General features: G+C 34.3%; 1 protein-coding gene across 1 annotated transcript in view; it reads left to right on the top strand.

Moving 5' to 3' along the window:
* Positions 1 to 589: 589 nt before the first annotated feature.
* The window catches only part of LOC306851617 (inward rectifier potassium channel 13-like), a 19,955-nt gene continuing 6,802 nt past the window's right edge, over positions 590 to 13,742 (top strand). The window contains exons 1-2 of the mRNA XM_079388004.1: positions 590 to 773; positions 9,645 to 10,158. Of these exons, the coding sequence (XP_079244130.1) occupies positions 9,675 to 10,158 (484 nt within the window). The 5' untranslated portion in view covers positions 590 to 773; positions 9,645 to 9,674. The remainder of the gene's footprint in view (positions 774 to 9,644; positions 10,159 to 13,742) is intronic.

Below are 13,742 nucleotides of genomic sequence, written 5' to 3'. Positions count from 1 at the left end.
AAGAGTGTAAAAGAGGTAAAGAAAAAACTAACAAAAAAATATTTTTCTAGCCCCATTGGTAGGTTTTTTTAAAGTATAAACTCACTTAATTTTCATACATTAGACTTTGTATCTTATGCCATTTTATGTCTTGATATATGAATGTATAGATATGTTTACTTGTAAAACAAGACAAATACTCTGACTACAAAAATCACCATTTTTGCAAGAATGAGCAATTAAGTGTGATCAAAAGGCCATCCAACTGTCATCGGCAATGTGAAAAGTGTGACCCTTTCCTGTAAATGAGAGATATTATGTAAGCATTAACACAAGCACTCATGCAGAAACACTCACGCTGACCCACAAAAACAGGACCAAATCTGTTTTCACGCCTCAGCCTAAAGAAAAGTATAGGTTGAGAGAAGTTTATCAGTTAAAGCCACTTTAGAAAGATGGGTTAGAAAGACAAGCTACTGTACTGTTCCATTCATCACACACACACACAAGTGACTCTAGGTGTTCTCCTCCTCTCTCAAGCACTCCTAATTGGCCACATGCTGAGTAATGTGACCAATGAGTTTCAGGGCCGGCTCTCTTCGTTGTATGTGTGTGTTTGTTGGAGTTCATCAGTGCGCTTTACTCTTCTGGTGTCTCCTACAGAAGGATCTGGATTGGTTTTACACTCTGGCTGAGGATCTACGGTTCCTCACGTTCTAGATCCCGCTTGAAGGTTTCACGCTTTGTCGAAAAACACTGAGGAATCCCTAATAAACCCCAAAGAGAGAAATTTGGTGAGTAAAACTGTGTGTGTGAGTTTTATACTCTGTTTGAGAAATTATTAGATAAGATTTAAACCTGGAAGGGAGAAATAGAAGATATTGTTCCTTGGGTGACCATGACTAATGTCTCAGCAGACAAACTCGCTATTGAAAACAAATCAGCATGTGGATCTTCACAGGGCAGTGTTTGTGTTTGTGAATCATCATAAAGGATGCATTTTACTAACATCTACTTTTTTCTCTTAAAGGAAAAGTTCAAACAAAAGAAAAATTGTCATAATTTATTAACCTTAATGCCATTCCAATATGACTTTTCTTCTTCAATAGAATACAAAAGGTGATTTAAAAAAAAAAAAAAAAACACGGGTCTGTCAAGACCCAAAAGATGCACCAAAAAATGAGTCCATATGACTCTTAATAAAGACTGAAATTTAGGTCTTCCCATCTGCCAAAGCTATGAAATGGACAACGAAAACACTGGCACTGATGTCATTTGGCACCAAGCATCATTGCTCTTTAGCCAATAAATAAATAAATACAAAACTTTTAGGTTTTGCTACAGCTATCATATGACTATAGTGTATGAGTAGTGTTGACTACTTTTATAGTAATTTTACAGTCGTTTTGGAGCAGATGCAGACCCTTTTTCACAAAAATGTGGCAAGGACACTTAAAATATATATTTTATTTGTATTTCCAAGGTATATTTGAGAGTAACTGTCTTTCAAACATCTGTATCTCCCTCTATTCTCTTCTCCCTCTTTCTTGACTCTCATCACACACACACACACACACACACACACTTGAAATAATCATTTACCCATGAGCACACCAGACTCATTTGCACTCTGACACATTGAACTGTGTGCAGTGGAGAGTCACTCAGTTTTAATCAGACCAAATCTCTGGTTAAACTCGTAACTAAAGTCACTGAAACAAGACACATTTTTTCCATTCTAATTCAGCTTGAAGTTCACACAAGTAAACCATGCACGACATGTGCTAAAGTTCAGATACAGTAACTGACAGCACCATCTCAAATTCTCTCTCTCTCTCACACACACACACAAAGGTCCAGGTTAATCTTACATCCAGGAATCAGCTACTCATTGTTTTGCTATTGTTTCTCATGTGTCATTGAGGTAGCTTAATAATTGCAAGATGTCAATCAAAGATATGACTGATGAAAGGGGAAAAAGAAATCAAAGAAAATAAAGAACTGCTAGTAAAACAAATCCTGAAATGCAAAGAAAATGATGTTATCAAATCTTGGCTAGATTTAACTCAAACTACATCCTTTAGTTTTTAAAAATCACATTTTCAAGCAATTTGTAAAAATTTAAGCTAGACATTACAGCAAACAGAAATGTTTTGACCACGACGTAATGTGAATGTGTGTAAAGCCTTGTTTCCTATAATATGTAACACGATTCTGTATAAAATCACATGGTATCATCTAAAATATGTCTAAATATTTAATTCGATTAGGTGTAGTGCAAAAAATCCATTTCTTATTCAGTATTTTTGTCTTGTTTTCCAGTACAAATATCTGAATATTCAAAAATCACTTACTTGAGAAGCAAAATGATTTAAGAAAAGTCTGAAAAATGTGTCAAAATTAAGAAAATTTAGGCTTAAAACAAGAAATAAAATATCTGCTAGTAAAAATAATCTTTATCCCTTTGGATTACGTTTATTTTTCTATATAAATATATATTTCATTGTTTTAAACTCACTTAATTTTGACACATTTTGCAAGACTCCTTATAATATATCGTTTTGCTTCCCAAGTAAATATGTCTTGATTTAAGAATGTTTAAATATCTTTACTAAAAAACAATAAATTTTTCTTGCAGTAAATAAAAGAAAAAAGTATGCGTTTAAAAGCATCTTTTGATACGAATTAAGTTCCATTTGTGAATATAACCAGCGTCACGCCGTCAACTGAAAGCCTATCATTCATAAGTTAATGAAATCTCGTATGAAGACAAGCAACAATATGGTTATGTGGCAATGACTCTGTCTGCAAAGGATCTGTGTAAATGAATGACATTCATACATGAGGAGCCATAGTGTAGCATCAGACGTCCACAGACTGTGGTACACCAGAAGTAGAGCTGACATTATCAGCGGAACAGGACACATAAAGAGAGATGTGTTTTTATTGCCCTGTGAGCAGATCTGATCACACGAATAACATGCGCCACAAACATGCACTCGGCTACTACTGTGATTTATCATGTGATGAAGTCCCTCGTGAAGTTTAGGTTAAGATATACAGTAAATCTTCATGGACTTGTCTAATTGAAAGTATACTTCATGGACAGGAAGCAGGGTTATACTGGGCCAAAGATCCGGAATGGTGTTCTGGTAGCTCTGACTGAAGAGTGAAAAAAATCATTTATAATATTTGATCAGTGTGACCTCATTTCTGACTGACATCAACTAAATGTCATATTTTATATATATATATATATATTTATATTAGAATAAAAACGGCTCCACTCTGTATACATTACTGAGGCAGTTCAGTAATTTAATGGATTTTTTTTTTTAATGCTGATTGTTTTTCTTTTTCTTGGTTTTTAATAAAACCTTAAAACCATAAATAAAATAATAATAAAAATAGAATAGAAATTGTGTCAGAATGGTGTAATTATGGACTGTACAGAATGAAACTTTAAGTAAAATCTATCATGATATTATCCTAAATTTCTGTCTGTTCCATTGTTGTTATTGTCAATCAAAATTAAAACTGTTAGAATTTTTTTTTGTAATTTCAATTAAGCTAAAACATAATTATTTGATGAAAAACTTGAAATCTTAAAAACGTAAAAAAAATTATTATTAACCCATAAGAACCTGGACCAATTTCTCCTTATAGGACAATTATGGGGCACATAAAACAAACCAAATAGACCACTTATAATATGTTTCTGCAGTTCTGTTTTTGAAATACAACCCCTCCTTGTGAAAGATCTTTCATGTTACATATATGACACATTAGGCGTTTATGATAAATCTTTCATGTTACATATATGACACATTGGGTGTTTATTTCTCAATTGAAAAAAAGAAATTTAATTTTTATTTTTTTGCTAAATAACAGTTGTTGTTTTTTCTGTTTATTTGCTTGTCCACAACATATATTAAAATGATAAAATGTATATTATATTAAATATATTAACATATATTAAAATGATTTCTTGGAAGATAAAACAAAAACCTTTTTCAGAAGTAATACAGTTTTTGGATTTTATTTTCTTTGCCACAACATATTTCAAAACAACATAACTGAGACCATTAAGTTTTATGTAACTCTTTTGTAACATATCAAAATTCTACCTTTTCAGGTATATGGTTTAACCAGAATTTTTATTTATTTTTTCACAACTCAAAAATGTGTGAACTGAATAAAAATAAATAACTACCTCACACTGGAGGTTAACATGTTAAACGTGCATGTAGATTTGCTTTGAAATGAGCAGCAGAAAATATATAACATTAAAATAACTGAATCAGCTCAATTAATTGAGCAGCTCATTACCATTTTTCTTAAAGGGATAGTTCACCCAAAAATGAAAATTTGATATTTATCTGCTTACCCCAAGGGCATCCAAGATGTAGGTGACTTTGTTTCTCCAGTAGAACACAAATGAAGATTTTTAACTTAAAGTCCGTGTAAAGAGAATTCTGAGAGTTGTTTATAAACAAATGTAGAAATGTATTGGTGAAACACATTACAAAGACTTTGAACTATGTAATACTGAATTGTGGAGTTAAACCGTTAAACAGTTTTTCACCAATTCTGTGTTCAGGCGTTTTTGGGCGGGGCTAAAACGGTGGCTCGATGACGCAATGGAGCCACCGAGCATGGCCCCGCCCCTAACACTATGTTGAGAGGTCAAGTTCTTAGTTTTGTCTTTTTGAATGTTAGATATAGCCTACAGATTCTAGGCAGGGACGGTTCTAGCGTGAATGGATACCTGGGTCTTAGCCCAGAGACATCCATATGTGGCAGAATACATACAATTTAAAAATATGGAGCGTTCACAAGTCGCATCTAGAAATGCGAGCTATACCGCTTTCTCTTCTTTCAAAGCGCACCGGAGCTTGCGCTCTTGTGGTGTTGCCGTTGCTAAGCAACCATGAGCCACGCTCGCCTCGAAGACGAGAAGGTTTCAACCATAGACTGTTAGCTTGTGCACGTTTACAATTAAATAACGAACTTGCACGCTCAAACATATATGTCTGTATAAATCCAATTGAGCTACTAGAGGTAGTATCAGTAGCATCCATTCTGGTTGTAGCGGTATTTGACAGTTCAGAGAGATGGCTGCTTTCCCGCGAGTGGGCGTGGTTTCAGCGCTGACACGCCCCCAGCGTTTAAGAGCAGAGAGTTCTTATTTTTCAAAGATTTTGATAACTTATTTTAGTTACTTGGCGTTTTTTTTTAATCATTCAGATTTGGCTGTGTGGTTAATAACACATTTTTCTGTTGTGTGATAAACTCAGAACACATATTTTAAAATCACTTTACACAGACTTTAAACCGTTGCGGTCTGTCTGTCATATAATTGCAGTCAACGGGACTCACGGCTTTGAGAGAGAAAAAAAAAATCATACACAGACAAAACCAAATTAAACCCTGTGGCTCCTGACGATATCCGTGTGGCGGATCAGAGGTAAAAAAAAGATATAAATACTGTTCAGTTTCTTGCACAGACCGATCCTTTCGTGTCTTTAGACCTCAATGTATCGTCACGAGCCGCAGGGTTTAATTTGGTTTTGTCTATGTATGTTTTTTTTTTTCTCTCAAAGCCGTGAGACCCATTGACTGCAATTATATACAGACTGCAATGGTTTGAGTTAAAAATCTTTGTTTGTGTTCTACAAACAAAGTCACCTACATCTTGGATGCCCTTGGGGTAAACAGATAAACATAAAATTTTCATTTTTGGGTGAACTATCCCTTTAATGACAAATACGTCACATCAAAATTCCACCTACTTTTATAAGGTTAATAGCCCAATGTGACATATATGTCATATAACTTGTTTTATATCAGTTTGTTCAAGAAATGTATTAAAATCAGTAATCTAGGATATGTTATTAAAATATTAGAATTGTTGCATGGGTTGAAACATACCTTTAGTAACCAAAACAAGTGTTTTAAAAATTGCTGACACTGCAACATGTGCTAACCAGACAGGACAAATGTTGCTATGGCAACAAAAATGCACACATTGTCAAATGACTGAACCTGGGTGTTCAATATATGTCACTTAGGGACTTCCTGAGTTGAAAGTGAGGGATAATGCTTTAAAAAGACCTTTCCAGATAATCACCAGTGTTTGTGACACCCGCGTTACCGTGGGTTCTTATAAAAAATTGAAATATTTAAAGTATTAAAATTACTGTATATGCGCTATACTATATATAAACTAATATATAATACTTTTATTCAGCAAGGATGCATTAAATTAATATTGCAAAAGACTTTTATTTATAATAAATACTGTTCTTTTGAACTTTGCATCAATTAAATTAGAAAAAAATGTCTCACGGTTTCTACAAAAATATGAACTGTTTTCAACATTGATAATCACAAGAAATGTTTCTTGAGCACCAAATCAGCATATTAGAATGTTTTTTGAAGGACCATGTGACGCTGAAGTCTTTAAATTAGAAAAATGTAAATTTGCCATCACAGGAATAAATTACTTTTTAAAATACATTAAAACAGAAAATATTTTTTTCTATATAATGTCACAATATTACTATTTTTACTGTATTTCGATCAAATCTACGTAGCCTTGGTAAGTATAACTATATTTAATAATTTATTTTTATCTTTATTCTTTTCCCAAGCTATTATTTTTTATTTCCAGTAAATATATTAATATTGCAACATTCTACATTGAAACTGTCATGTCATATCTTAGGTTCACCAGAAACACCACCACAGGGATTTTTTTATCCCCGAAATCCCATTTTAACCCCTGGCAGGGATCAAGGTTGGGTCACAATATGCTAGAATTTGAAGATTTAAAGTAAACCTCACTCATCTTCATCCAGCAATTTTCCCCCATTAGGAAAACATCCAGAAGTGGAACATTCCCTCTCCTCACCGGGAGAGAAGCCGGAGGGCAAGTTAACATTTGTTAAATAAAAATGTGACACTCTCCTCTTATTTACAGTTTAACCTGAAGCGCTGGCATGCAAACAGCCTCACACTCAGGCACTTTCATTTAGTGCGCCTGCATAATATTTACAGACACATTTAACTTGTTATACAAGTGACTGGTACACTCTTTGCCAGGTTCTCTAGCACACAATCTAATATCATTAAACAGACTGACACGCTGAAAAAACTTTGTGCTACTGGAGTTCTTTTTTCTTTTTATTATTAATTCAGTGCTTTGCTTTTTAGTGTCAGACTAATTACTCGCAGTCGTCTGGTAGAGAGAGAGACAGCACACAAAAAAAAGAGCGGATTAAACACACATTCCTGCTGTCCTTTCAACACACACACCCCACTGAGAAACATCACCAATTAAATCACATCAGTGCAGAAGTACACACACCACACAACATCTCTGCCTTCCCTTCCTCAATAATAACACAGGTGACTAATGTTCATACTGCTGGTTAAAATGTCAAAGGAATAGTTCACCTGAAAATCTGTTGTTGTCATCCTTAATGTAGTTGCAAACCAAAAAGGAGAAACCTATTGACAATACGACAGCTGCCAAGTGCCAAAAAAAGGACAAACACCATAACTACTTTTAAGGTGTTTGTGCTTTTTTTAAACAGCTTATACATCACATTTCAAATCTCCTGAAAGCAATACGATAGATTTTAGTGATTTTACTATTATTTATATACTATATTTAATCATATTTTAAATGAGCTTTTTTATATTTTCAGTTTGATTTTAAAGGATTAGTTCACTTTCAAATTTAAATTTTCTGATAGTTTACTCACCCCCATGTCATCCAAGATGTTTATGTATTTCTTTCTTCAGTCGAAAAGAAATTAAGGTTTTTGATGAAAACATTCTAGGAACTGTCTCCATATCCTTAGTTCCAATGGACTCCAAACGGTCAAAGGTCAAAATTACAGTTTCAGTGCAGCTTCAAAGGGCTATAAACGATACCATATAATGAATAAGGGTCTTATATAGCGAAACCTTAATAATAAGCGTGAAGTTTTCAACGTATGTGACGTCACGAACGCGCATCGCAGAACAGCCAAGCATTTGTGTTTATAAAGCATGTACATTTTTATGTATTTTTTTTTTTAAATGACCGATCTTTTATCGCAATATAAGACCCTTATTCATCATCTGGTATCATTTATAGCCCTTCACAGCTGCACTGAAACTGTAATTTTGACCTTCGGCCATTTGGAGTCCATTGAAACTAAGGATATGGAGACAGTCATGTCCTTATTGTTGGGGATTTTAATGTCCATGTGTGTTGTCCAGAAAATGTAATGGCAAAGGACTTTTTATTGACTCTTTTAATCTGGTGCAGTCTGTGTCTGGCCCCACACAGGAACGCGGACATACACTTGATCTTGTTTTATCCTTTGGTTTGCCTGTTCATAACCTTGAGATCTGTGACGCAGTATTTTCTGACCATATGCCTGTATTGTTTGATATTGCTCTGGCCTGTAATTTAGTTGAACCTTGCGCTGCTGTTCGCCCGTCGCATCATTCATTTTATTTTTATTTGTTTTAAATGTTGCCTCTTAATGTTGTTTTAATTGTATTTTATGTTTGTTTGAGTTTTATTTTCAGCACTGTTCAGCACTTTGGTCCACTTAGGTGTTTTTAAAGTGCTTTATAAATAAAGTTTGATTGATTGAGTTCCTGGAATGTTTTCATCAAAAACCTTAATTTCTTTTCGACTGAAGAAAGAAATACATAAACATCTTGGATGACATAGGGGTGAGTAAACTATAAGGACATTTTTATTTGAAAGTGAACTAATCCATTAAAAGTTTAAGTATTTTTTTATGTGCTTTTATATATATATATATATATATATATATATATATATATATATATATATATATATATATATATATATATATATTTTTTTTTTTTTTTTTTTTTTTTTTCACAAAAAAAAAATGGTTAATTGAATTTACTAAATTGTTTTAAGGTAAGTGGTTTCAATCAACTTATTTAAGCTACATTTAAATAAACAAATTTTGCTGAAAGTTAGTCAACTAAATTTATTTAAATGTAGCTACCTTAAACAAAATTTGTATTACTTTTTTCAGTGTTATTTTCAGTTTCAGTAATTTTAGGTACTAAAACTTCATTTAAAAAAAATAAGTTTCAGTTAGTTACCAATGCAGTTCTATTTATTTATTTTTTTTAGGTTTAAGTTTTTCATCTATTACTAACATTTGATTTTATTTCAATTACCAAAATAGATTTTTAAAGATTTGTTTTTGCTAAAATACAAGTCCTCTATCCTTAATATTTATTTATTTACTTACTACTTATTATTTACTTATTTCCCCTGTGAAAACGTCCATCCCTATTTCTGGGTCAAATATTTACACTAATTACTAATAATCTAATATTTTACACTAATTTACAGTAATAATCAAAATTATGGCCTGTTTCCTCACAAATAAAAGTTTGGAGCATAAGACACCTCATACAAATTCTTCTAGATGTCTCCTTTTGTGTTTCACAGAACTCAATAGCAGGTAAACATACAGATTTTGATTGACATGTATTTGAAATTTCATTTTTGTTTTTTGAGGTGAACTTCCCTTTACGAACATCAGATTTTCATATGCAAAAGTTTAGAAATGCAGCATGTGTAGCTGATATGAGGTGCTCTTTGCTCACCTTTCCAGGTGCAAGCCCCTTGCCATCTTTCCATCACCATGACAAGCACCACCAGTGACCAAAAGGCCGTCTCCTGCCCCCTGATGGCCAAATCTCCCCGTCAGCGGCTGGTCAGCAAGGACGGCCGGAGCCTGATGCGAGGTAGTGCCCCGGGCTCCAGAGAGACGTGGTTCGGGGCCCTGCGGGACATGTGGGGGACGTGGCTGGCGCTGCGGTGGCGTTGGGTGGTGCTGGCGTTCTGCGGCTCATTCCTGCTTCACTGGCTGCTGTTTGCGGTGTTGTGGTACCTGCTCGCCCGAGTCAACGGAGACCTGGAGGTGCCTGATCACGACTCTCCACCACCCGGGCATGTGCTGTGTGTCAAACACGTGACAGGCTTCACCGCCGCCTTCTCTTTCGCCCTCGAGACGCAGCTGACCATTGGATACGGCACCATGTACCCCAACGCTGACTGTCCGACCGCCATAGCTCTGCTCGCCCTGCAGATGCTGCTGGGACTCATGCTGGAGGCCTTCATCACTGGTACACACCACACTCCAGTCTTCTACTTCACAGCATGAAGTCTATATAAGAGATATAACTTTCCTTGGAAATATAGATTTTAAATTAGTTTAGAAGAGAATTTAGAATTTACAAGAATATTCCAGATTCAAAACAAGTAAGACTTAATCAACAAGCACCTGGCATTAAAAAAGAAAAAAAATAATAATAATTTGCACAATGTTAGCTAATAATTTTACAAGAGCATTAACAATAACTCAACAGTTTGTTTATTATTTGTCTTGACGAAGCTACCTTTTTAAAGTATATATATATATATATAGTATTGGATCAGTAAAGACAAAATTGCTCTGTTGGCTGTGGAGTCAAGACATTTGCAAATATGATTAAAAGATGAATATGAGACAAAACTATAGAATGTCACATTTTATTATTAGCCGTTTCAACACATACATGTTTTACCAAATAAAAAGAACAGCACTTTTAGAGTTCATCCCACTCATTGATGTGAGCAGTTGAGAGGGCCTGTTCCAGAGACAGCCATGCATGCCCATGCCATGACACCACCTCCACCATGCTTTACAGATGAAGCTGTATGTTTGGGATCATTTGCAGTTCCCTTTTTTTCTCCACATTTTTGCTTTCCCATCACTTAGATAAAGGTTCATCTTTGTCTCATCGGTCCATAAACACAGTTCCAAAACTCTTCTGGCTCACCTTTGTGCTTTTTTGCAAACTCTAATCTGGCCTTTCTATTTTTGGTGCTGGTCAGAGGTTTGCATCTTGCTGTGTAGCATCTGTAATTCTGTGTCAAAGTCTCCTGAGGACAGTAGATTGTCAGAGCATCACCCCAGCTTTCTGGAAGTTGTAGGTGATTTCACAGACACGTCTTTTAGGGTTCATTTTCACAGCTTTTATGATTTGTCTGTCATCAACTACTGTTGTTTTCTCAGCCGATCAGGTAGTTGTTGGTTACTGGTGTTGCTGGTGGTTTCCAAACTCTTGATTTCTCCATGCCCTTTGTTTTTGCTATAGCTCTAACTGACTTCCTCTTTTCTTTTAGCATCTAAATTGCTTGCTTTTCTCTCAAAGTCAGCTCCCTCATCTTCATCCTGGTTTGTGTGTGTCATCATCGAATGCAAGATTCAGAATGCAGAAGTAATGGATATAATTGATACGACACATTCCCTGCTTTTAATATCTGAAGAATTAATGCAACAGGACACAGCTGATCACTTAGAAAGACCTGAGAGGCAACTGTTACAATACTTATGCTCACATCAGATAGAGGGATGAAACTCTAAAAGTGCTGAACTTCTTAGCTGGTAAAACATCTGTGTGTTGAATCACCCAATAATAAAATCTGACATTCTGTAGTTTTGTCTCATATTCATCTTTTAATCATATTTGTAAATGTCTTGACTCCACAGCCAACAGAGCAATTTTGTCTTTACTGTTCCAATACTTTCGGAGGGCACTGTAATATATATATATATATATATATAAAAACACACAATAACAAATTTATGATACATTTTACTGAATTATTCTATTTGCATTATTTAGTTCCTTTTTACTCTATTTTCTAAAATTCAAATTTTCTATTTACATTCCATTTCATATATTTTAGATTCATATTAGTCATTTTTGTATTTTTAGTTTGATTTTAAAAAGTTTTAGTAATTTTGTTTAATACTTATTATTTAATTATGTATTTAACGATTTATTTCAACATTTAATTTTGAGTAATTTGGCCCTCCATACGTTTGTAGTTTGTTCATTTTTATTCTATTTTTTTTTCAATAGAAAATTCTAATTTTCATTATGTTCATTCTAGCAAATCCTTTATTAAAATTAATACTACCTCAAAAAAGAAAAAAAAAACCTACCTCCTCTATTAAAACGTATTATTTGAATTTTTAATGTTTAGATCATAATTTTAAGACTTTTTGGTGTAATGTACAGAAAGGCTGGTGAAAAAAAATCCCACTAAAATTTGTTGACATGTTTATTTATATACACAAACAGTATGTATCATATATACACTATGTACCATGTTTACCAACCAATGTTTGTGTATTGGTTTTACATTAAACGCATTTCCATTAATGCTTAAACCAGATATACTGTATATCTGTTGACTTTTTCAGCACGTTGCCCTTTTTATCGGTAAGCCAAACTGTAACAATGTCAACATTTTATGAAAGATTTTTTTTCCAATTAGTTACCTCTCACAATGGCCTATAGATAAAGACTTCAGAGATACAGAGTCAGTCATGGGACGGAGTTCACATGCTTTAAGCAAAGCACCAGTCTTTGATGACTATATTTTAAATAAAACTCATCACGAGTATACTTTGCCTCTGAACTCGTGGAGTTAACTTGGATTCCACACAGAAATTCAGTCTCTAACTCGAAAAAGAGCTCAGTGAATCACAGACACAGGGATCAACTCAAGATGGCTTTACTTTCTTCAATAAACTTGTTACAGTCTTGACTGACTTGTACCGTGTTGATTTTAAGTCCATGCACAGAACAGGTGTCCAATAGATGAACTTCAGTTAGTTTGAATAAAGTTAGATGATGGACCAAAGTCAATGGTTTAATAAGTGGTTCAACAAATTTTCAATCAGTCATTTAGCAGCAAAATTCAGTTTAAAATCAGTTGAGTTAAATTAAAAACAGAATGAAATACCTCATTACAATCAAATTATTCACATTTTATGAGTTAACAAAAATACACAATATGCACATTTCATTGTAAATACAATTAATAGCGTTAGCAAACACATCTTTAGCAAAATTAGCAAGCGTATTTTAGTTCAAATAATCTCATTAACACAAAAAATGGCATTAAAACTTGTTTAAAAGCACTTTCATCCTACCATTAGTTGACTACTCATTGATATGCTTTCCGATTCATGTCCTCGTTCTCTCATAACACTTTAGTTCCGATAATCCTCTCTGAAAACACACATCATGTAAGTGGACGCTCACGCGCTGTTAATCTATCAAGACGAGTGCTTTTTATCGCTCTCCGCACTTGCTCCCTTTCAGCGCGCGCTAATCACAAGTTAACCATTCTTTCGCCTACTTCGGCTGTTTCCGATGCTCTTCGTAACTTTCCGTAAACTGTTTCTTCTGACGTAATCGGTTCGGCGCTCAGAATTTCTGTTTTCTTTTCCAGACAGATTAAATTACTTTTGAAATTAACTTAAATTATGTTTCTAACTCCACTTGACCTCCTTGGTTCTTAAATCCAAGATGTCACACTTTCTGATAGGACTGTGCCTCCACTGGGATCAACACAACTAACTGGTGGACATCTCTGTGAAGAACAGCTGATGGAATTTTTGTACTTTCATTTTTAATAGTCTTTGTATTTACCTTCTTGGGACCAGAGCAAACGACTGCATGACTTAAAAAAACTCTGACGTCAACATCTCATACAATACCTTTAGAAGAAGCATTTGCTTTGATGACTTTTCCCAATTTGTATTGACTCCTCAAGGCATTTTGATCTGCAACCCAGACAATATCTCCCACAGCAACATTCCTTTCTTTTGTGTGCCACTTATTCTGTATGAACAAGTTTGGCACTGCTA

This window comes from Barbus barbus (assembly GCF_936440315.1).
Source record: "Barbus barbus genome assembly, chromosome: 31".
Taxonomy (NCBI): domain Eukaryota; kingdom Metazoa; phylum Chordata; class Actinopteri; order Cypriniformes; family Cyprinidae; genus Barbus; species Barbus barbus.
Note: the sequence above shows the minus strand (reverse complement) of the source record. Positions and strands in the feature narration are given on the sequence as shown.